Genomic DNA, 25,994 nt, shown 5'->3' on the forward strand with positions numbered 1-25,994 from the left:
CTACACGCCAGTGTTTTCAGAAGGTCTCCTGGCTGGGTACCTGGCTCTGAATGCCAGAATAGTGTTGGGCCAAGAAATGCTGTTTCCAGTGGGGAGCCAATCTCCTGCCCCTTTGGACTCCTCACAAGCTAGAAAATCAGACACTCCACTCTTCTTGCTTCTTGTCTCAGCTCTGGGAATGTTGGTCTGGCCCAACACATTTTCTTTTCATGAGGATTTGCCCAACATGTGACACTGGGAGAAAAGTTTGAAATAACCTTGAAATTCAGGCCAGTGACACTCTCTGGTGTTTTTCAAGGACTCCCTGACTGGCCACCAGATCACAATGGCCCATTCAGATGTTGGCTGAAAATTGCATTCTGTTCTTCCTTCCTGGAGATTATCCATCAGTGAGACTGGGCACAGCCTGAAGTGAGGCCATGGGCTCCCAGCTCCATGCCTCTATCAGTGTTTCTTTTACCCCAGATCTGAACAGATTTCTGTCTCTCTCTCTCTCTCTCTCTCTCTCTCTATATATATATATATATATATGTATATGTATATATCCTTTGCTAAATGCTTTCTATACCTCTTCAAACTCCACAATTTCTACAAACTCTTACCTTATTTAAAAATGTTATCTTAATTTAGATTATTACAGGTTAGTTTATTTTATTTTTTATACCTTTTTTTTAAACTTTTATTTAATGAATATAAATTTCCAAAGTACAGCTTATGGATTACAATAGCTCTCCCCCCATAACTTCCCTCCCACCCGCAACCCTCCCATTTCCCGCTCCCTCTCCCCTTCCATTCACATCAATATTCATTTTCAATTCTTTTTACATACAGAAGATCAGTTTAGTATATACTAAGTATAGATTTCAACACACACATATAGATTTGCACGCACATAGAAACACAAAGTGAAAAATACTGTTTGAGTACTAGTTATAGCATTAAGTCACAATGTACAGCACATTAAGGACAGAGATCCTACATGAGGAGTAAGTGCACAGTGACTCCTGTTGTTGACTTTAAAAATTGACACTCTTGTTTATGGTATCAGTAATCATCCTAGGCTCTTGTCGTGAGTCGCCAAGGCTATGGAAGCCTTTTTTTTAACTTTTATTTAATGAATATAGATTTCCAAACTACAGCTTATGGATTACATTGGCTTACCCCACACTGAGGAATTCCCTCTCACCCACAACCCTCCCCTTTCCTGCTCCCTCTCCCGTTCCATTCATATCACGATTCATTTTCAATTTTCTATATATATAGAAGATCAGTTTAGTATATATTCAGTAAAGATTTCAACAGTTTGCACCCACATAGAAACACAAAGTGAAAAATTCTGTTTGACTACTCGTTATAGCATTAAATCTCAATGTACAGCACATTAAGGACAGAGATCCTACATGAGGAGTAAGTGCACAGTGACTCCTGTTGTCAACTTTACAAATTGACATTCCTGTTTATGGCATCAGTAATCTCCCTATGCTCCAGTCGTGAGTTTCCAAGGCTATGGAAGCCTTTTGAGTTCTCCAACTCTTATCTTATTTAGACTAGGTCATAGTCAAAGTAGAAGTTCTCTCCTCCCTTCAGAGAAAGGTACCTCCTTCTTTAAAAATCTGTTCTTTTCACTGGGATCTCACTCACAGAGATCTTTCATTTATGTCCTTTTTGTTTTGTTTTGTTTTGTTTTGTTTCATTTTTTTTTTTTTTGCCAGAGTTTCTTGGCTTTCCATGCCTGAAATACTCTCATGGGCTTTTCAGCCAGATCAGAATGCCTTTAGGGCTGATTCTGAGGCCAGAGTGCTTTGTAGGACATCCACCATTCTATGAGTCTGCTGAGTATCTCGCTTCCCATGTTGGATCGCTCTCCCCATTATTTATTCTATCGGTTAGTATTAGCAGGCAGTAGTCTTGTTTATGTGATCCCTTTGACTCTTAGTCCTTTCATTATGATCAGTTGTGAACTGAAATTGATCACTTGGACTAGTGAGATGGCATTGGCACATGCCACCTTGTTGGGATTGAATTAGAGTCCCCTGGTATGTTTCTAACTCTACCATTTGGGGCAAGTCAGCTTGAGCATGTCCCAAATTGTACATCTCTTCCCTCTCTTATTCCCACTCTTATGTTTAACAGGGATCGCATTTCAGTTAAATTTCAACACTTAAGAATAACTGTGTATTAATTACAGAATTAAACCAGTCATATTAAGTAGAATAGTCAAACAAAATACTAAGAAGGATAACATATTAATTTGTTCATTAACAGTCAGGGCTATGCTGATCAAGTCACCATTTCTCATAGTGTCCATTTCACTTCAACAGGTTTCCTTTTTGGTGTTCACTCAGTTGTCACTGATCAGGGAGAACATATGATATTTGTACCTTTAGGAATGGCTTATTTCACTCAGCATGATGTGTTCCAGATTCCTCCATTTTGTTGCAAATGACCGGGTTTCATTGTTTTTTACTGTGGTATAGTATTCTAAAGGGTGCATATCCCATAATTTCTTTATCCAGTCTACAATTGGTGGGTGTTTAGGTTGGTTCCAGGTCTTGGCTATTGTGAATTGTGCTGCAATAAACATTAGGGTGCAGACCGCTTTTTTGTTTTCCAATTTAAATTCCTTTGGGTAAATTCCAAGGAGTGGGATGGCTGGGTTGAACGGTAGGGTTATCTTCAGGTTTCTGAGGAATCTCCAGACTGAGTTCCATAGTGGCTTGACCAGTTTGCATTCCCACCAACAGTGGGTTAGTGTCCCCTCTTTCCCCACATCCTTGCCAGCATCTGTTGTTGATAGATTTCTGAATGTGAGCCATTCTAACCAGGGTGAGGTGAAACCTCATTGTGGTTTTGATTTGCATTTCCCTGATTGCTAGTGATCTTGAACATTTTTTCATGTGCCTGTGGCCATTTGGATTTCCTCTTTTGAAAAATGTCTATTGAGGTCTTTTGCCAATCTCTTAAGTGGTTGTTTGTTTTGTTTTTGTGGAGTTTCTTGATCTCTGTAGATTCTGTTTATTAACCCTTTATCTGTTGCATAGTTTGCAAATATTTTTTCCCATTCTGTTGGTTGTCTCTTCACTCTCCTGACTGTTTCTTTTGCAGTACAGAAACTTCTCAATTTGATGCAATCCCAAATGTTAATTTTGGCATTGACTGCCTGTGCTTCTGGGGTATTTTGCCGGTACCTATATTTTGCAGGGTTTTTCCAATGCTCTCTGGTAATTTGATGGTGTCAGGTCGTAGATTCAGGTCTTTAATCCATGTTGAGTAGATTTTTGTGTAAGGTGTAAGTTAGGGGTCTTGCTTCATGCTTCTGCACGTGGAAATCCAGTTTTCCAAGCACCATTTATTGAATAGACTGTCCTTACTCCAGGAATTGGTTTTAGATCCTTGATCAAATATAAGTTGGCTAGAGATGTTTGGGTTGATTTCTGGTGTTTCAATTCTGTTCCATTGGTCTATCCATCTGTTTCTGTACCAGTACCATGCTGTTTTGAATATAACAGCCTTGTAGTATGTCTTGAAATCTGGTATTGTGATGATTCCAGCTTTTGTTGTTGTTGTTGTTGTACAAGATTGCTTTACCTATTCAAGGTCTCTTGTGCCTTCATATGAATTTCAGCATCATTTTATCTAGATCTGAGAAGAATGTCTTTGGTATCTTGATTGGGATTGCATTGAATCTATAAATTGTTTTGGGAGAATGGACATTTTGATGATGTTGATTCTTCCAATCCATGAGCATGGAAGATTTTTCCATTTCTTGGTATCCTCTTCTATTTCTTTCTTTAAGATTTTGGAATTCTCATCGTAGAGATTTTTAACATCCTTGGTTAAGTTTATTCCAAGGTATTGGATTGTTTTTGTAGCTATTGTGAATGGGATTGATCTTAGCTGTTCTTTCTCAGCTGTGGCATTGCTTGTGCATACAAAGGCTGTTGATTTTTGTGCATTGATTTTATATCCTGCCACTTTGCCAAACTCCTCTATGAGTTCCAATAGTCTCTTAGTAGAGTTCTTTGGATCCTCTAAGTAAAGAAACATATCATCTGCAAAGAGGGATAGTTTGAGTTCTTCCTTCTCAATTTGTATTCCTTTAATTTCTTTTTCTTGTCTGATGGCTCTGGCTAAAACTTCCAGAACTATATTGAATAGCAGTGCTGAGAGTGGGCATCCCTGTCTGGTACCAGATCTCAGTGGAAATGCTTCCAACTTTTCCCCATTCAGTAGGATGCTGGCCGTCGGTTTTTATAAATTGCTTTGATTATATTGAGGAATGTTCCTTCCAAACCCAGTTTGCTTAGAGTTTTCATCATGAAAGGATGTTGAATTTTATCGAATGCTTTCTCTGCATCTATTTGGATAATCATATGGTTTTTCTTCTGCAGTCTGTTAATGTTGTGAATCACATTGATTGATTTGTGAATGTTCAACCATCCCTGTAAACCAGGGATAAATCCCACTTGGTCTGGGTGGATGATCTTTCTGATGTGTTTCTGTGTTCTATTGGCGAGAATTTTTTGAGGATTTTTGTGTCTATGTTCATCAGGGATATTGGTCTGTAATTTTCTTTCAATGCTGCATCTTTCTCTGGATTAGGGATTAAGGTGATGCTGGCTTCATAGAAAAAATTTGGGAGGATTCCCTCTTTTTCAATTGTTCTGAATAGTTTGAGAAGAAATGGGATTAGTTCTTCTTTAAATGTCTGGTAGAATTCAGCAGTGAATCCATCTGGTCCTGGGCTTTTCTTTGTTGGGAGGGCCTTTATTACTGTTTCAATTTCTGTTTCAGTTATGGGTCTATTTAGGTTTTCTATGTCTTCCTGGTTCAATTTAGGTAAGTTGCATATGTCCAGGAATCTATCCATTTCTGATAGGTTTCCCTGTTTGCTGGCATACAAGTCCTTGTAGTAATTTCTGATGATTCTTTTTATTTCTATGGTGTCTGTTGTTACGTTTCCTTTTTCATCTCTGATTTTATTGATTTGGGTCTTTTCTTTTTTTTAGTTGGGTCGTTGGGGTGTCAATTTTTTTTATTTTTTTAAAAAAAAAACATGCTCTTCGCTTGGCTGATTTTTTGTAATTTTTTTTTTTTTTTTGATTCAATCCTGTTGATTTCTTCTCTGATTTTAATTATTTCTCTTCTCCTACTAGATTTGGGTCTGGTTTGTTGCAGATTTTCTAGGTCCTACAGACGCACTGAAAGCTCATTTATTTGGTATCTTTCCAATTTCTTGATATAGGCACCTATTGCTATAAACTTGCCTCTCAATACTGCTTTTGCCATATCCCATAAGTTTTGATATGTTGTGCTGTTATCCTCATTTACTTCCTGAAAGTGTTTGATTTGTTGAATGACTCAGTGTTCATTCAGGAACATGTTGTTCAATCTCCATGCGTTTGCATACTTTCTAGGGTTACCTGAGTTGCCTATTTCCAGCTTCATTCCGCTGTGGTCTGAGAAGCTGCATGGTATGATTCTAATTCTTTTAAATTTGCTGAGACTTGCTTTATGGCCTAGTATGTGATCAATCCTAGAGAAGGTTCCATGCACTGCTGAGAGGAATGTGAAGTCTTTAGATGTAGGATTGAAAGTTCTGTAGATATCTGTTAGATCCATTTGGGCTATAGTGTCATTTAAATCTACTGTGTCGATTAAATCTGCTGTTTCCTTGTTGATCTTCTGTCTGGATCATCTGTCTATTTCTGAGAGTGGAGTATTGAAGTCCCCCAGTACTATTGTATTGGGTTGCCTAGGCTACTGAATTGTAGTGCCTCAGTTCCTTAGCTCTCCCCTTTTGTTATGTATATCCAGAGTGGGGCCTGCTCTTTGTCTCCTGCTCACCTTTGCAAGGTTGGTGGAGAAACTCCTCTGTACCAGTACCCCCCCACCTTTTTTTTTTGCCTTCTCTCCTGTAGTCAGTCTGGTGAACTTTCCTGCCTCAAAGCCTGCTTCCCTCTAGATTTTGTCCACCGTTTCCCCATGAATGTCTCGGGTTACTGAGCTCACCTCCCCTTCCAGCGCTGATGTGTGGATTCAGAACCATGGGCGTCCCTGCTCTCCCCACTGGTCGTCTGTGTCACATCCACTCCCCTTCCAGCACTGGTGCACAACCCTGCGGCTCCCGCGGCTCAGCTTCCACGCGGTGGGTGACCTTGCTCTCCCCGTAGGTCCTCCGAGTCACAGCCACTAGATCCGGAAGTTTCCTCTGCAAGTTTTTCCTGATCCTTTTTCTGAGGCTACCGTAACTCCACTTTTATTAAACTAAATTTTCCCGGACTATCAGTGTGCACCCTCACTATTCCGCTATCTTGGCTCTACCCCCAATAATGTCTTTAGGTCTGGAAGCCTTTTGAGCTCACTGACTCTGATCATATTTAGACAAGGTTGTAGTCAGAGTGGAAGTTCTCTCCTCCATTCAGAGAAAGGTACCTCCTTCTTTGATGACCTAACAGGTGATTTTAAAAATGGAAATCAAGGAAATTGGAGATGGAAACATCACAAGTATAGAAATGTGTGCCTGGTAAGAAAGGTTAAGAAGGAACGACCTTTGTTATGAGAAAAAGAGAATGTATCCATCAGTATGTAAGGCACTTAGGGAGGTGTAGTAATAACTTTGGCTAACATGAGGAAGTTGGGCATGAATAACAGCTAATAATTTCCTAGATGTCATTTATATGCTGTCTTCAACGTCAATTAAGAATATTCCTGAAATAGCTCAGTTGGGTATTCCAGAAGTACCTTGTGAATCAGAAATAACTGAAATTGGGATGATGTTATTGTACATTTCTCACTACATATGGACCATTGTATGAAGTGTCCAGAACATCAGATGAGGGTCATCTCAAGGGTGTCTTCAAAAAACAGAAAAGTCACTTTATTTGTAGAAGTACTGGTCTCACTCCGTGGTGGCATGGAGCAAGACCAGTGCTTCTGTAAAAAAGTGACCTTTCTGTATTTTGAAGATCCCCTGGGGATGACCCTGGTCTGCACAGCTCTGTGCTTCTCTGTCCTCACTGCTGTTCTTCTTGGGGTCTTTGTGAAGCACCGAGACACTCCCATAGTCACAGCTGTTTGTGGATGCCAGTTTTGATCAGCTGCAAAATGACCATCTTTGTCCAATGTGAAAAAATTGAAAATGAATAAAGCATGTGAGAGCCATTTGTTAGGAGAATGGGCAGGAACCACAAACTCCCCCCCCCCTTTTTTTAAATATTGCTTTAAAGTATTATGTGCACATTTAACAATGCCTTAACCCTTAGGATTATAAGGAATGTCAGTAACATGAGATATAAAAAAGTTACACAAAAATTTTTAAAAGAAGCAAAAATATAAGCAGCTCCATTATCCATTTTAATCTGCTTTGGAGTTCCTAGGGAAGCAAAAGCTTGTAATCAACGAGCAATAACATGTCTTGTAGCTTCACCTGTATGTAAGGAAGCAAAAATACATCCAGAACAAGTATCAATAGACACATGTATATATTTTTGTTTACCCAATTCCATGAAGTGGGTGATATCCATTTGCGATAGTTGATTGGGGAATAAACTGCGAGGATGAATTTGAAAGTGAGGTACTGGTAACTGGATGGAGTAAGTTAAACAGAATTTTACAATTTGTCAAGCTTGTTTTCAAGAAATATTATGTTTTAAGCATAATGTATGAGCATTTAAATGATGTAAAATGTGATCTTTTGTTGCTGTATCAATAGAATATATGCATAGAGCAGAATCTGCCAAATGGTTGCCCTCTACCAAAGGTCCAGGAACATTGGAATGTGCTCGAATATGACCTGTAAAGAAAGGGCAGGTATGCTGTCGAATGACAGTGCAAATGCAAGAAAACAAAGGAGAAGCAGCAGAGGATTCAGGAAGGAATGAACAAGTTAACAATTGAGGCACTGATAGGAACACATATTTGCTATCAGTGTATGTTTTTTTTTTAACTTTTATTTAATGAATATAAATTTCCAAAGTACAGCTTATGGATTACAATGGCTTCCCCCCATAACGTCCCTCCCACCCACAACCCTCCCCTTTCCCACTCCCTCTCCCCTTCCATTCACATCAAGATTCATTTTCGATTCTCTTTATATACAGAAGATCAGTTTAGCATACATTAAGCAAAGATTTCAACAGTTTGCTCCCACACAGAAACATAAAGTGAAAAATACTGTTTGAGTACTAGTTATAGCATTAAATCTCAATGTACAGCACACTAAGGACAGAGATCCTACATGAGGAGTAAGTGCACAGTGACTCCTGTTGTTGACTTAACAAATTGACACTCTTGTTTATGGCCTCAGTAATCTCCCCAGGCTCTTGTCATGAGCTGCCAAGGCTATGGAAGCCCCCTGAGTTCACAGACTCTGATCATATTTAGACAAGGCCATGGTCAAAGTGGAAGTTCTCTCCTCCCTTCAGAGAAAGGTACCTCCTTCTTTGATGACCTGTTCTTTCCACTGGGATCTCACTCACAGAGATCTTTCATTTAGGTTATTTTTTTTTCCCCAGAGTGTCTTGGCTTTCCATGCCTGAAATACTCTCATGGGCTTTTCAGCCGGATCTGCATGCCTTAAGGGCTGATTCTGAGGCCAGAGTGCTGTTTAGGGCATCTGCCATTCTATGAGTCTGTTGTGTATCTCACTTCCCATGTAGGATCGTTCTCTCCCTTTTTGATTCTATCAGCTAGTATTTGCAGACACTATTCTTGTTTATGTGATCCCTTTGGTTCTTAGTCCTATCATTATGATCAATTGTGAACAGAAATTGATCACTGGGACTAGTGAGATGGCATTGGTACATGTCCCCTTGATGGGATTGAATTGGAATCCCCTGGTATGTTTCTAACTCTACCGTTTGAGGTAAGTCAGCTTGAGCATTTCCCGAATTGCACATCTCTTCCCTCTCTTATTCCCACTCTTTGTATTTTTTTCTTTTCTTTTCTTTTTTTCTTTTTTTAACTTTTATTTAATAAATATAAATTTCCAAAGTACAGCTTTTGAATTATAGCATCTTTTTCTCCCCATAACCTCCCTCCCACCCGCAACCATCTCATCTCCCGCTCCCTCGCCCATCCCATTCACATCAAAATTCATTTTTAATTATCTTTATATACAGAAGATCAATTTAGTATATACTAAGTAAGGTTTTCAACAGTTTGCACCCACACAGAAACACAAAGTGTAAAGTACTGTTTGAGTATTAGTTATACTGCTAATTCACATAGTACAATACATTTAGGACAGATATCCTACATGGGGAGTAGATGCACAGTGACTCCTCTTGTTGATTTAAGAACTGACACTCTTATTTATGGCGTCAGTAATCACCCAAGGCTCCAACGCCGATCTTATTTAGACAATGTCATAGTCAAAGTGGAAGTTCTTTCAAGTATCATTTCCGAAATGAAAAGACTTGAAAGTCATTACTCTCCTCATTACAACAATAATAAGCTAAACAAAACAAATATCAACAGCTTCTCTGGGCACACTAAGGAGTTGCAGTTACAATGCAATGAGCACCCAGGAATCATCAAAGGTCATAAAGCTGGAATCACAGCTGGGACCTGCTTATCTGGAACAGAGCCCTGGCTGAAGCACTTAGAGGGTAACTTTGTGTGAAGGCAATTTTACCCAGTGGCTGGAGGCCATTCCTACCATGAATGGGAAACTCCCAGGCAACATGGACTTAGGGATCCAATACTTTGCTTTATCTTGAGGAATCCCACCAACTTTTCACAGTAGAGGGCTTAGAAACATCATTTATTAGCTATGACAGGGAAGAGGAACAGTAACCATTGTGAAATAGGATGAAAACCATCTTCTTATTTAAAGGCTTAAATGTGAATCGTTTAAATATATTCATTAAAAGATAAAGATTGACAAAGTGAGTATAATAACAATATTCGGCTACCTATTGTCTTTTGGACATTCACTAAATATACTGATTCAGACAAGTTCAAATAAAGCGATAGCAAAAGATATGTTAAAACTAATTGAAAGAAAGCTGGAGGTACTACACTAATTTCAGATAAATGGAATTCAAAACAAGGAAAATTATCAGAGACAAACAGGAAGATTGCTTAATGATTAGGCAGGCAGCCATTGCTTTAAAACCTAGCAAATTTGTGTATACACCTAAATTCAGAACTGCAAAATACACTTCAAAAACCTACAGAATGAGGGTAGGCATTCTGGCAAAGCAGGGTACGCCACTGCTTGGGACACCTGTATTCCATTTTGGAGTGCTGTTTGGAATTCTAGATGCTCCTCTCTCAATCCATCTCTCTGTCTTTCTGCTGCATGGTTGACCAGGATGGAATTCCTGGCGTAAGCCTGCCCAGCTCCAGGTACCGCAGCCATTTCAAGTGTGAAACAGTGAATGGAAGATCTCTCTCTCTTTCTGTTTCTCTCTCTCTTTCTCTCTCTCTCTTGCGTGCGTGCATGTGCTCTCTCTGTCTCTCCCCACTCCTGCTCTACCCAGACACCCTAACGTTCAAATAAATAAATATTTTTTAAAAATTGACAAAATTTCAAGGAGAGAGAGAAAGTTCCACTATTATATTTGGGAACATCAATCTTCCATTAATTGGCTGTTCAAAAATGCAAAAAAACAGAAGCATAAACTTGGCTTTAATTGCCTTATCAATTACTTTGGTCTAATAATATTTACAGAATTCTTTGTCCAACAAGATCAAGCTTCCATGGATGGACCACAGTCTGGACAACAAAATACACCTGAAATTGTGAATGTTCACAAAACACATGAAGAATGTTCCCAGATAATAAATTTTAAGAAACTGTAGCAAGAAGAACAATTGAAGCATGAAAAAGAAAAGGAATGAAAATTGGAGTATAAATGAATAATATTGAAAAATAGGAAAACAATATATGAAAATCAGCAAAACCAAAAGATACTTCAGTGAGATAACAAATTCGTAAACCTCTCTCCATGCTCATTAAGAAAAGAGAAAGACAGAAATTACCAGTATCAGAAATCAAAGAGTGGCCATCATTGGAAATGAACATTAATGTTCCATGGAAACTTAAGGATAATAAGGGGCTACTAAAATCACTATGCACAAAAATTTGATAACTTCAATGAACAGAACAATTGTTTGAAGCACAAATTGCCAATACTTACACAAAAAGAAATATAATCAGTCAAGGCCCATTTCCTTTAAAAGAATGGAATCAAAGATGCATACTTCTTCCCACCACCACCAAAAAAAAGGAATGAAAATATCAGGCAAGGGTAACTCATAGTTGAATTCTACCATACATTCCAAGTACAAAAAAGGACAACTCTCTACCATTTCCTCTTGAGATCTGAAGTGTAGATAATAATTTATAACTCAATTGGTGAAATCCGCATTACATTAATAAAAAACTTGTTAAACTTCTAAGAAAGGAAAACTATAGAAAAACATTTCACATGAACAAAGATGCAAAATAAAAATAGAAAGCAAAATAATAATAGGTAAAATCCAACAATTTTATGTAGTACAAGCAAGTGGTATTTATCCCACGTAAGCAAGGCTGTCAGCATTTAAAAAAATCAATAAATTGGACATACTACACAAACTGCAAAAATGTTAAATGATTACATCAACTTTTGTAGAAGATATTTGGCATAAAAAAACTGAGCAAACAAGGAACAGAAGAGAAATTCCTCATCTAGATAAAGAATATCTACCAAAACCAGCTTTAATAGTGAAATTGGACAGTTTTCCCTTAAGTTGGAGAAAGGGGGAAGTGTCTTTTTTCTCACCACTACTTTTCAATATTATGGTGGAATTACTAGACAGTGCAGTAACACAAAGAAAGGATACAAAATGCATACATATTGGGAAGGAAGACATAAAACTGCTAGCAAATGTCATTATTGCATGTATAGAAAATTCAAAAGTACATCATAAGTACCCCTGGAACAATGTTAGTGTATCAAAGTGGCAAATTACATGTACAATTTCATTGTTGTTCCATGTATGGGTAAGAGCTAGGATTTGAAATTTAAAAACAAAATTAAGCATCATTTAAAATTGCATCAGGTTAAGAAGCAAATCCCAATCGGTGTCTTTTAACTGGACAGTTCAGGCCATTCACGTTCAATGTGACTAATGAAAAGTGGTAACTTTGCCCTGCCATTTGCCAAAGATAAGTTCTAATATATGCTTTGAATTCCCTGTGATCTTTTGCTGTGAGGTTTCCTTCCTTTATCTTCTTTCATACTGATGACCGTGTTTCTGTGTTTCTGTGTGTAACACATCTTTAAGCATCTGTTGCAGGGCTGGACGAGTGGCAACAAATTCTTTCAATTTCTGTTTGTTATGAAAAGTCTTTATTTCACCTTCATTCACAAATGATAGCTTTGCAGGATATAATATTCTTGGCTGGCAGTTGTTCTCTCTTACTACCTGGGCTATATCTCGCCATTCCCTCCTAGCTTGTAGAGTTTCTGATGAGAAGTCAGCAGTGAGTCTGATTGGCGATCCTCTGAGAGTAATCTGACGTTTCTTTCTTGCACATTTTAGGATCTTTTCTTTATGTTTCACTGTGGAGAGTTTAATTACAATGTGTCATGGTGAGGATCTCTTTTGGTCGTGTTTATTAGGGGTTCTGTGAGCTTCCTGTACTAGGATTTCTCTGTCCTTCTCCAAACCTGGGAAATTTTCTGCTAATATCTCACTAAAAAGGCCTTCTAATCCTTTCTCATTCTCCATGCCTTCAGGAACTCCTAGAACCCGAATGTTGGGTTTTTAAATAGTATCCTGAAGATTCCCGACAATATGTTTTAGATTTCTAATGTCCTCTTCTTTTCTTTGATCTGACTGTATCCTTTCCTGTTCTTTGTCTTCTAAGTCCGATATTCTCTCTTCTGCTTCACCCATTCTGTTTGTAAGGCTCTCTATTGTGTTTTTCATTTGATCTATTGAATTCTTCACTTCAGTCACTATCACAGTTTCCTGTTGTACTAATTGTTTCATTTCATTTTGATTCCTCCTTAATATTTCATTTTCACGAGAGAGATTTTCTATCTTGTCCATTAAGGCTTTATGTAGTTCAAGAATTTGTTTTTGAGAACTTCTTAATGTTCTTATCAATTTTTTGAGATCTGCTTCTTGCATTTCTTCTATGTCATCATCTTCATAATCTTGAATTGGGGTGTCTTTTTCATTTGAGGGCGTCATGGTGACTTCCTTGTTTTTATTACCTCGGTTTTTGTATTTGTTATTTGGCATATTGGAGATATTTGGTTTCTTCACTGTGGTGCTTTTTCTTGTTATACTATGACTCTAGATTAAGTGGACTATCTGTTTTTGATGGAGCCTTAGGGCTTGAGATGGGTGTGGCCTGAGAGCTCTGTTTGGTGTGCCAAAGGTGACACTCCCAGGTTAGGCATGGTAAACCTCTCTCTCTCTCTCTCTTTCTTTTTTTTTTTTTGATTCAAAAGGGAAGTAATTCTGCACAGCTGAACAAAGTTGGAGGTAGTTAGCAGGCAAATGATATACCCACAGGAGCCAGAGATGGGAAGCTCTTTCCCAAGGACCACACAGGGAATCTGTTCGGCCCTCAGAGTGGGCTCAAATTCTCCTTCAGTCTCCCACTGGGTTGCCAAAGTTACGGAATTGTAGCGTCTCTGGAGAGTACTCACATGAATTCTGTGAGTTCTCTCCCCCACCGTCTCTTTTTTCACAGTCTCAGTTCAGTAGCACCACAAATTTACTAGGTCCTAATCTCCTGTTAATTCGCCCCACCCAGATTCAGGTTTTTCTGCTAGGCTCAGGGCTAGTGCAGACCTGAGGTCGCTCTGCTTATGACGTATGTCCAAGATGGCGCCTGCTCTTTGTCTTGCTTTCCCTTGAGAGGTGAGCGGAGAGAGAGAAACCCATGTCCGTACCAGTCACCTTTTTTTTTTTCTCTCTCTCTCTCTTTCAGTTAGCCTGGTGAACTCTTCCCCCCCGGGAGTCGTTCCCTCTAGTCTCCTCTCTCCGCTTGCCTGCCGGTGTCTCAGGCTATTGAGGTTCAGCTCACCTCGCGTTCCAGCGCTGGTGTGTTGAGTCTGCCACTGGTGTCCCGAACTGTGGGCTCCCATGCTCTCCACACAGGTCCGCTGTGAATCACGCGTTCTGGAAGAGTTTCTTCTGCTGTTTCCTCCCCTGCTCTTCCTTGAACCTGCAGTATCTCCACTTGTATTAAACTATCTCTCCCCGGACTATCAGTGTGCTCCCTTCCTATTCTGCCATCTTGATTCTACCTGCTATCAGTGTACGTTAACCGCTACATCCAAAGTAGACTGCAATGCAAGTGCAACAGCAGCTAATTCAACTAGCTGTGGAAATGAAAAAGGGTGTTAATAACTGTACGGTGACCATCACAAATCACTGAAGCTTGATCAGTGTTGGAACCCTCTATAAATATCAAGCCAGCATTCTCTAAGGGTTGAAAGCTTGTATTTCATGGAAATACACAGGAATGATGTCGTAAAAATGGTATCACTTTATCTGCTGGATAGTTATTATGAACTTGTCCTGAAAAAGAAGCTAATGCAAGAGGCCAGTCTTCAGTGAAAGACAGGAGCCATATTAGCTGTTTGTTAGTATATGGTTGGTTGACATATACATGTCAGCTCTATTCCAAATGTCTTTTTACATGCTAGTCTCCCTTTAGCTATAATCTCAGCTATTGCATTATAATATGGTACAACATTCTTTTTAAAGGTATCCTGTAAATATATCCAAAGTAAAGGGGCCTCTTGCCACAACAGAGCGGTGGGTAAATAATCTGAAATCAAAATAATAAGAATTAAAGGTGGTTTATAATCAATGCAAGAAACAAAGCTCTGAGATAAGGCTTGTTGTACCTTTTCCAAGGCTAGGCATGCTGCACAAGTAAGCACTCATTGGGAGGTAGGGGAACTATCTCCCTTTAGGATATCGAATAAATGTTTAAGGTCTCCTGTTGTGAGGTGGAGATGTGGATGAAGTCAATTATTATCCCCTAGAAGTTTCTGAAAATCATTTCAAGTCTGTAAAGAATGAATTGTAAGGTGACTTTCAGTGGAAGTATTTTTCATGGGTACAAATGGAAGCCTAGCTATTGATAAGGATATTGAAGTTGCATTTTCTCAGAGGCTATGATAAGACCAAAAGCAGATAATTGCTCTTTCATTACTGTCAGACATTGCATCACCAAAAATTCCTCGGGTCCAGCTATCAAAATATCATCCATATAATGTATAATATATAAATTGCTATATATTTTGCAAATTTTTTGAAGAGCAGCATCAATGAATTGTTGGCACAAAGTAGGGCTATTAGTCATACTTTGAGGTAAGATCCTCCATTGGCATCTTTGCATAGGTTCTTTAAAATTTACTGATGGCAGAGATCACATAATCAAGACTAGCATCTGAAAATACTAACCTATAGAACAAAAAAGGGAGAGAACGATCCAGCATGGGAAGTGGGATGCACAGCACACTCATAGAATGGTGGATGTCCTAAACAGCACTCTGGCCTCAGAATCCACCCTAAAGGCATTCAGATCTGGCTGAAAAGCCCATGAGAGTATTTCAGGTGTGGAAAGCCAAGACACTCTGGCAAAAAAATGAACTAAATGAAAGATCTCCGTGAGTGAGATCCCAGTGGAAAGAACAGGTCATCAAAGAAGGAGGTACATTTCTATGAAGGGAGGAGAGAACTTCCACTTTGACTATGATCTTGTCTAAATAAGATAAGAGTCAGTGAACTCAAAAGGCTTCCATAGCCTTGGAAACTCATAACGGGAGCATAGGGAGATTACTGATGCCATAAACAAGAGTGTCAATTTGTAAAGTCAACAACAGGGGTTGTCGCTCCCCCTCTTCGTGGAGGAGCAACACTGAACCCTGCGTTGTTCTTTTGTCTGCTCGGCCCTCCCCGGGTTTGCTGCTGGTTCTTCCCGGGTTGGCTACTATCCCTTCCACCTCCGTGGAAGGGCAGTTCCCCCTGGCCACATTCCCCACTTCCGCAGGGGAGCGGCACACCGCTGGCCGGCTCTCTGGGGGCTGCACAGGTGTTCCTTCAGCTAGATGTTCCCCTTAGATGTTCCTCATAGATGTTCCCGGTGCATGCCGTCTCTCTCCTCCTTTATAGTCCTCCTCCGCCAATCCTAACTCGGCTGCCCACACGCCAAGTACGCTGCTCTCCTCCAATCAGTAGCAAGTCCTACAGTTTATTGGTTGAACTGGAGGCAGCTGTGCGGAAGCTGTTTACTTCTCTCCCAGCGCCATATTGTGGGAGAGCAGATGCATAGAATAAGTCTTAATTCCAGTAACTCAGTCTAGTCCGGGTTGCTCCCCACAGGGGTCACTGTGCACTTACTCCACATGTAGGACCTCTGTCCTTAATGTGCTGTACATTGAGATTTAATGCTATAACTAGTACTCAAACAGTATTTTTGACTTTGTTTCTATGTGGGTGCAAACTGTTGAAATCTTTACTTAATATATACTAATCAGATTTTCTGTATATAAAGAGAATAGAAAATGAATCCTGATGTGAATGGAAGGGGAGAGGGAGTGGGAAAGGGGAGGGTTGTGGGTGGGAGGGAAGTTATGGGGAGGGCCATTGTAATCTATAAGCTGTACTTTGGAAATTTATATTCATTAAATAAAAGTTAAAAATTTACTCATGGAACACTGAAAGCAAATCGGGGACAATCTTCTGGATGTAAAGGTATAGTATAAAAATAATCTTTTAAATCCATTATTTCAGTATAAGAGTCCTTTGGAATTGCAGTAGGCAATGGTAAACCTGGTTGTTAAGCCCCCATAATTTCCACAGTAGCATTAATAGCCCTAAGGCCTTGAAGCAATTGCTATCTCCCAGATTTCTTTCTGATAACAAAAATAGGACTATTCCAACAAGAATCAGAAGGAACTATATGTCCTGTTGTTAATTGTTCTTCCACCAATATCTGTGCAGCATTTATCTTTTCCTGCAGTAAAGGCCACCGATCCAACCCACACATGATTATCTGATTTTTATTTTATTTTATTTTATTTTATTTTATTTTATTTTATTTTATTTTGCATGGGGCACAGGCTGACCAGTAGCCATCAAGGGAAACCCAAGCCTCTCTGGTCATGATTGACAGTTAAAGTAACTGGAGATGTGATGCTTTGTTGTTGTTTGCCTAAACCCTTACCTGGCAAATGACCTTATTGAAGCATGTTAATGGTAACAATCTTATTTGGACTACGCATTAAGGCCCCCATTTGAGTTAGAATATCATGTCTCCATAGATTAACTAGTAATGCAGCCAAAATATAGGAACGACTTACCAATTGAAGGGAAGGGGAGCAGAATCAGTTGAGCAATGCATTGTGCTGTAGTTAAAGTTACATTATTGGCTTGAGCCATAATTTTTATTTCACCAGTAAAGTCAGCGTCTATAACTCCAGGAAAACCCTGTAACCCTTTCATAGTTGTACTACTTCTGCCCAGTAGGAGACCAAAAAACCCAGTTGGCAAATGACCAAAAATCCCAGTAGGGAGGGCTTGTGGGCCCATCTCAGGGGTCAATACCATATAGGACCTGGCACTGAGCTCCAGTCCTGCACTACCCTCTGTGGCTCTGTGGAGGGAATTGATGGATTTAGGGTGTTCTATTGAGGAACAAATGTCATGGCCCCAAAAGTTTGTTGGTTTTCTTGGAATGGGGCCAAGAGCCAGCCCTGCTTCTAGTTTTTTGAACTTTATTCTTTTAATGAATTATCTTTTTTTTAATCAGTTTTGGAGTGACATTCATTGGCCCAATGCCTTCCTCTTTTGCACTGGGGGCAAATCCCAGGAGGAGTCTTATTTTGATCTTTAACTTTTGGACAATTTTTTCACAAAGGTACATGCTGCCCACATTTATAGCACCCTCATTTATCGGGCATAGCCCTCCTTGTTGATTTTTGTAATGACATACCAAGCAGAGTGGCAGGTCCTGAATATCTTGTTTTTAAATTAATCCATTTTGTTAATCACTCATCAAAGGGACTGTCACAGAACACCTCAGCCACAATAGCCAATAGATCCATATCTGCGTTGTACTTATGTTTTGTAGAATTTACAGTACTGTGGGCATTACTAGGCAGTCATCACACAGCACCAGAAAGGGATCCATACTGAGAATCAAACATCATGAGTAATCATTACGGGCACATTTAAAGTTCAGCTTGACTGTGTGTTCTCCTGGGATGAAATAGCAGCAGCAGAGGCTTGCTCCAGCTCCCTCTTAAAGCCCCCAAAGACAAGGGTGGCTCATTGCCAAGATTTTAGGTGAGCAGTGCGTCCCATCCTGGATCTTGGCCAGAGAGCTGAGACACGAAGCATGCCTACCTGTTTATCAGAAACATTCTTTTATCCTCCTCCCTGGGAACTGGCCAGGCTCCCAAGGAGCAGGAGAAGGTCATCTGGCAGACAAGTTACTTGTTTATCAGAGCCAAGCCTAGATAAAAGCCTCTCCATCCCAAAAATCTGTCCTTACATTTGGCCCTAGAGTTGAACCAAGGTATAGGAATAATTAACACATTGTAAGAATACAATAAAAATTTCTCATATAAGTATACATTCAGCAATCAAACACAATAATATTCAATGTGTTTTAAGGATAAGTTGAAACATATCTGAGGGGGAATTAGCCTCTTATTATCTGTAATTGTTATATTTTTGCAGGTTTGTGGAATCTTAACTATTTGTGGCATATTTTGATTTACATTTTTTGTGAAGCAAACCAAGCCTAATCTGTCCAAGCATTCCTATCGATAATAGGGGTAGAGTTAATACATAATACAAAAACAGAATAGGTAGTGCGGACACTTTGTCACCACAATTCCTCATTTCACATAGTAATATTAACTTCACAACAGATAACGTTTACTTCAAATGAAATATTTAAATGCAGGGTGAGGGCTGTCCAGTGTACACTGATCTATATTTTTTACTCCCAGTGTTTCTTATCCTCAACACCCTCTTCTGCAAACCAGGGACTAATTTTTTCAACAGCACTGATAAATCGCTCTACGGTTTGTTTCTTTAACCCTATTCTCTGCATCTGCAATAAAGCTTTCACAGCCTTTGTCACAGCTTGCTTTGCTTCTTTAAATGCACATTTAAATATTTTCCAAGCAAATCCAATGTTGTTCATTCACGACTCCTTCTGCAAACCAAGGACTGACTATTCCTATAGCATTAATGAACTGTTCTATGGCTCACCTTTTTAAACCCTTGCTCCTCGTGCCGTGAGTGAGGCTTTTAGCCCTTCTACAAACATTTCTTGCTTAGTGAGTGTTTGTCCCATAATTGTGTTGCTCTTCTTACCTTTGTGGCCTGTGTCGTGGACGGGTCAGGACACGGTGGCCACTATGCAAGTCTTCACTTGCCTTCTTCGGGCCCGTATCACAGACGAATTGTCCATGGTGGCTGTTATGAGACAAGGCTGTGACCTAAATGAAATGGCCATCTCTTCCAGCAACCTTCAGCTCAATTCCCGTTCCTTGAGCCCCACATTGTGTGCCACTTGCCCCGGCCCGCAGGGTAATCAACTAGGACACGAGGAGGGCAGACCTGAATGGAGAGACAAACCAGACACAAGAAGGGAGACCAAGACAATATTCTGATCAAGGTCTCACTTTATTGGAGAAAGAGGTAGCTTATATAGTACAAGGCAAGGATTGTAACAGTCAAGGGTAAGCAGGGGTCATCTTACAACATAGTTCAAAGGAATAATTTCACAGGAATCAGTATCAATTTGACAAAGGGAGTTACAGCAAGGTTTTACAGCTACCAGACGTGCTTATCAAGGTACAAGAAAGAGCACTGAAGCCAGGTGGCCAAGCACTAACCATATCAGCGAGCTGTACAAATGGAATTTTCTAGTGAATCCTTATGGGAATACAGTTGAAGGTTAATCTAAACAAAGGCCTATACAGGGAAACCAGCACAGTGGCTCCCAAGAGTTTACCATGGCTGTTTCCACTGTCCTGGCCAAAACGATCACTGTGGTTCTGGCCTTCAAGGTCACTGGCCCAGGGAGAAAGATGAGACAGTGGCTGCTATCAGGGGTACTTAACTCCATTATTCCCATCTGCTCCCTGATCCAACTGGCTCTCTGTGCCATCTGGCTTGGGACTTCTCCTCCCTTTATTGACACAGATGCACACTCTGAGCATAGCCACATCATCCTGGTATGCAACAAGGGCTCAGTGACTGCTTTCTACTGTGTCCTGGGCTACCTGGTCTCTTTGGCCCTGCTGAGCTTCACTGTGGCTTTCCTAGCCAGGAATCTGCCTGACACCTTCAATGAAGCCAAGTTCCTGATGTTCAGCATGCTGGTTTTCTGCAGTGTCTGGGTGACCTTCCTGCCTGTCTACCACAGCACCAAAGGGAAGGTCATGGTGGCTGTGGAGGTCCTCTCCATCTTGGCCTCTGGTGCAGGGCTCCTGGGCTGCATCTTTGTCCCCAAGTGCTACATTATACTTTTCAGACCTGAGAAGAATGCTTTGAAAGGATTAAGGGATAGGATAGTTTCCAAGGAAACAGATGTTCTCAGTTGTAAGTCTTAAGGCAATATCAGTTTTCAATGGTTAAAAACTAAGATTGAAAAACTGAATTTGCACAACCATCAATATGTTTATGTTTCTGTGGATTTCATGGTACTCAGTGTTTTGCATAATTTAATATTGGACTCTGTGGATTTAGTTGACCTTTCATTTTTCATGGTGCTTTCAAGGGGCATCCACATTATTGCAAGTGTCTACATTTTAGATGACAAACTGATAAATCCTTGCTGTAATTTTTTGAGTTTTGTGTCTCCAATTAACTATAGACTGATTTGTGTGCTATTTTCAACTTTGGCTGTTTGGATACAAACACTGATATGGAAGAGATTTTTGCATATTTTCTAATTTTTGAGTGTACTCTCAGGTGTGGAATGTTTTGGTTATAAATTAATTTTGTGTTGAATTTGCTAAGGAGATGACAACTGCCTTCCATACCAAATATGCTGTTACTTTCTATCACATTCGAAGATTCCAAATTCCCTATGTTATCTACATCACTTGAAAAAATTCTCAATTTATTGTACCCATGTAGTGGATGTGAGGTGGAGGCTCCTTCTGGTATAGAATGGTTTCTCCATACTTATTGCTGATTAGGATCCTTTGTAATGACCTCTGGTCATATATTTAACTGTGCAGAAATGTCCATCGTATCCTATTCCCATTGTTCATGAACTACTTGTATTTTGTTGTTACTTCTGCCTTTTTTAATTTTTTTATTGTTTGTAAGTTACTCAATGAGCTTATATTTCAAATTTTAGTTCAGGTAAACAAATTTCATGAATTTCATATATACAGATTAGGAATATGGTGATACTTCCCACCTAATCCTCCCTCCTGTCAACATTGTTATGCTTCTTCCCCTCCCTCTCCTATTCCCATTCTTTATTTTTTTATTTTTTTTTGACAGGCAGAGTGGACAGTGAGAGAGAGAGACAGAGAGAGAAAGGTCTTCCTTTGCCGTTGGTTCACCCTCCAATGGCCGCCGCTGCAGCCGGCGCACCGCGCTGATCCGATGGCAGGAGCCAGGATCCAGGTGCTTTTCCTGGTCTCCCATGGGGTGCAGGGCCCAAGCACCTGGTCCATCCTCCACTGCACTCCCTGGCCATAGCAGAGAGCTGGCCCGGAAGGGGGGCAACCAGGACAGAATCTGGCGCCCTGACCGGGACTAGAACCCGGTGTGCCGGCGCCGCAAGGTGGAGGATTAGCCTATTGAGCCACGGCGCTGGCCCCCATTCTTTATTTTTGCAAAGAACTATTTTCTAGTTTACTTTGTACCCATGAGATTAACCCTACCATATGTAAAGTGTTCTACAATGGTAGGAAGAAACCAACAGTATTCCTCAAAAATAGAGACAAAGGCTATAAACAAACATGGAATCTCCAATTGTCAATTTCACTCCAATACATTACTTTTTAGGCACTTGTTATGACAGATAGGAGAACACATACAGTACATGTCTTTTCTGATACTGGCTTATTTCTCTAAGTGTCACGGTTTCCAGTTGTATCAATGTTATTGCAAAAGACAGTATTCCTTTTTTTTTTTTTTTTTTTTTTTTTTTTTACTGCTGATGAATATTCTTAGAGTATAAACCATGGTTTCTTTATCCAGTCATCAGTTGATGGGTATCTGGGTTGATTCCATACTTAGCTATTTTGAATTGATCTTCAATGAACATGGGGGTACAGATGACCCCTTTTCATGCTGATTTCATTTTGTTCGGGTAAATTCCTAGGAGTCAGCTGACTGGGTCATATGGCAGATATGTTTTCTTTCACAGACATTTCCATACTGTATCCCACAGTGCTGCATCATTTGACATTCCCACCAACTGTGGATTAGGGTACCTTTCTCCCTAGTGCTCTCCAGCAGAGGTTATAAAGTGTGTGCACTCAAGGTGGAAACTTAACATACTGCACCACTGCCCAGCTCCAGGTTCCATTATTCTCAAAGATAAGTAGTGAAGCACTAGATTGCAGCTACCTTTTGAGAGCCTTTTCCCTAACTGAGGCATCTTAAATTAAATGTCCCCATCATCTCCAGCAGAGTCATCAGTTCCTCATATATTACTTCTTTCTCCCCAAACCCTCCAACAGTGTCTTCAGCAGCTATAGCCTGAGAAGCACTTGGGTGGGAGGTATCATAACTTTATGTGGCTGTCTCAGAACATAGCAACACTTCCTGAGTCATACTCAATTGTGTATGAATAGCCATTAGCATGTGTGTCTTCTAATATCCAAGTCAATTGGTATCTGAGTACTTGAGTTTCAAAACAATTTTGTTGTGTATGTATGTGTGTTTGTAAAGGCAAGATCACTGGAACTGAAATTCTACATTTTTGCATGCAAAAACTAAGTCCTGAGTTAATGTGCCAATAATATATCTGATTATAATTTCTATCAATCATAGTTAGATCATATGTTTATGTATTATCTGAATAGTATATTCTATGATGACTTACTTTTCATGACTTGTCTGTTTTATTATAGGCTTGTTTATTTCATTAAAAAGGAAACACATTGTGTGCCGGCACTGCAAGGCAGAAGATTAGCCTATTGAGCCACGGTACCAGCCTCTCATGGTTCCTAAGTGGAGGAAAAGATTGTCATAAGGACACAGGTATCTCACAAGTGAAAAGTCATGCAAGAAGCACCTTATAAAGTAACCTCATTAGACACGTGAAGGAAAAATAGATGTTTGTTGATGACAGCAGAATAAAAGAATATTAAATTTACAATAAATGCTTTAGCCACTAAATCCCCAACTGTTAGATTTCCCAGTGTCAGAATCTCTTCTTACCACTGATGACCTGTTTGAAGAGATAAAGGATGGAATGATATAGCGTATCCACTTGCAAACTCCCATAAAGCCTCTTTGGCAGTCATCATATACAGCTTTATAGAGAAGAGGAGAAGGAGGAAATGAAAGGGACAGAGCAATTACAGGTAACCTGGAAGAATGACAAAGAAGAGAAGAGAAAGACTAAATACAGATCAGAAAATATATTTTTGCTTAGAATGGCAATTTTCCACTTATCTCACCCAGAAAGCAACATAGATAATAAAGAGATACTTGAAAAGTCAAGTTTACAATTTGTCATGTTGGAAACATATAAAATCCTATGCCCAACAATTGAAAGATACCTCTTCTGGTCAGAACATACGAGCATGTATAAGCCGTCAACATGAAATACACTGTTCATCATGACTGAATACTCAGGACACTTGAAACACAAAGGGCACCTGTGTTCTAACCTTGGGGAAGTTTTGTGTCAGTGGCTGTAGAAACGCACGATGTGTTTCTTTACCTGCAAGTCAAACTGCATGCATGTCTGGAGTTAAGATTCAGAGAATAAGACCTATTTGCAGTTAGAACTGCTACCAATAGTCATTATTTATATGAACATACTTTTCGGATTTCCATAGAAAACTAGATGGAAGCCATTCAGCTTCACTAGGTGCAGTGCCTTTTGATCTACAGTACTTGAAGTCCCCCCAGTGATTCTGACATCTTCTAAATGTTCTGCATTTAAGATTCTCCTTCATTCAGGCTTTGAATCTGAATTAGTTTCCTGATTTGGGGTGGGAGCTGATGCCCAGTTTTGAAAAGGAGGAGGCTTAAAAGTTATAAATGCCAAGCCTTGTACTCCACCATTCTCCACACTTAGATATCCTGCCTCTGCTAGCCACATAGCTCTCAGATGAATTATTCTTTCCCAAGACCTTGCACAAAGTCATGTTCATGATGATGCTGTTCAAGGAGTCATTTAATGATGTGCTAATATAAATAACCATTTTTGGTACATGATGGCACATGTGCAAAATTCAGCAAGACTGATTTTTATTTAATTCATTTTGCTTTCCTTTGAAAATCAGTTTCTCTTCCTTGTGGAACATGTAATTTAGATAGAACATTCCAGAGCCTGTTCTGGCATTTGCTACAAATACAAAATCCAAGGACTTGGGAGAGCTGTCTGTTGACACAAATGAGAGTAACTAGTGTTCATCCCAATTTACTTGTTTTGTTAGTCATAACATACCATGACTTTTTGACCTAAGAACAGAAATTTATTTTTCAGAATTGCTGAGGCTGGTAAGACTAGGATCAATATACATGAGGTTGGTGTTTGTCCAGGACACGTTTCCTGCCTCCACTAAAGATAGTTTTCCTTTCCTCCTCTTACAGTCTTCACCTGTTAGAGAGATGTAACAAACTCTCCGTGCAGTCTCATATTGAAAATTGCAAGAAAGCAACTAGGTAAGCCATAAAAATTTGCTATTACCACCCAAAGACCTCATCAACTATAATCATGCTACAGAGCAGTATTTCAACCTCCCCATATTTGCACAAAACATTCCTTCTCTAGTAGTTCTAAGTTTGGAGTTGATAATAATCATGGTTGGAGACATTTACCAAAGATCCCTAAGGATCCAAGTCCCTTTCATGGCCAGGGAAAGCAGTGGAAGATGGCCCAAGTCTTTGGTCCTTTGCAGCTATTTGGAAGACCTGAAGAAGCCCCTGGCTCCTATCTTTGGATCAGCTCAGCTCCAGCTGTTGTGATCATTTGGAGAGGGAACCATGGGATGGAAGATATTTTCTCTCTCTCTCTTTCTGACTGTATCACTCACATTCACTCTCTCAATCTTCCATTCAAACAAAATCTTTAAAACAAAAGTTATTGTAGCCAATCGAGCAGATGTGAGGTGATATCTCAGTGTGATTTTGAATAGTATTACAAGTTTACTAATGTTTACTAATGTTTAGCACCCTTGGTAAGGCCTTTGGCTCTTCTATTTGTGCAGCAATGTATGTTCAATTCCTCTATGCAGTTTCGATGATATTTGTACTGTCCCTTCTGTTTTTTTAATTTGTATGTTGGAAACATGTATCTGGAAGGATATGTAGCCATATTCTCCAATTTTCTCTCAGGTGGTTGACTCTTGAAATCTCTCCCTCCAATTACATAACCAGTGGCTCAGGCACTGCAGTCTGATCTCCCCTCCCTCTCCAACACTGTTGCTTTCTCTGGCTCTTGGCTGCTGGGATTGTCTGTTGTGTCCTTGAACATATTCCATGTCTGTACCTTCCACACTGATCTACAGCATTCTTCTTCCTTCCATAGAATTCCCACTGTGGTTTTCTCTCTAACTATCCCAGGAGAATGTATTTCTTCCACTTTTACTTTTATATCTCCTCCTAGATTATAACAGTATGTCCTTCTCATTCAGCCATCTTGGTCTCTCTTCAGTAATCAGCAGTATTATTCCTAGGTTAGATGGATGATGGTAGAAACAGATTCCTGATGGATTACCAGAAATGGCAACACTAGCAAAGTGTCATGTTCTGTTATATGCAGAGGAGCTGCATCAGATTAAGTATGGCTGGAAGTTGGAGGA

General features: G+C 39.7%; 1 protein-coding gene across 1 annotated transcript; it reads left to right on the forward strand.

Moving 5' to 3' along the window:
* The first annotated feature begins 6,916 nt into the window (after positions 1-6,916).
* On the forward strand, positions 6,917-20,600 carry LOC149121421 (vomeronasal type-2 receptor 116-like). The gene is made up of 5 exons (XM_089316320.1): positions 6,917-7,079; positions 10,383-10,439; positions 12,907-12,918; positions 19,719-19,778; positions 19,993-20,600. Exons 1-5 carry the CDS (start codon positions 6,917-6,919, stop codon positions 20,598-20,600), a joined length of 900 nt encoding a protein of 299 aa, XP_089172446.1.
* The last annotated feature ends 5,394 nt before the right edge of the window (positions 20,601-25,994 follow it).

This window comes from Oryctolagus cuniculus, chromosome 16, assembly GCF_051225735.1.
Source record: "Oryctolagus cuniculus isolate XC-2025 breed Fujian yellow rabbit chromosome 16, ASM5122573v1, whole genome shotgun sequence".
NCBI lineage: Eukaryota > Metazoa > Chordata > Mammalia > Lagomorpha > Leporidae > Oryctolagus > Oryctolagus cuniculus.

Bases quoted from the DNA above. Each gene is read 5' to 3' on its own strand.
- LOC149121421 (XM_089316320.1), top strand. From the start codon at position 6,917: ATGGAGCAAGACCAGTGCTTCTGTAAAAAAGTGACCTTTCTGTATTTT. The intron at 7,080-10,382 runs GTGGATGCCAGT...AGTGTGAAACAG, and splicing joins TCCCATAGTCACAGCTGTTT to TGAATGGAAGATCTCTCTCT. The intron at 19,779-19,992 runs GTATCAATTTGA...GTGGCTCCCAAG, and splicing joins GAATAATTTCACAGGAATCA to AGTTTACCATGGCTGTTTCC.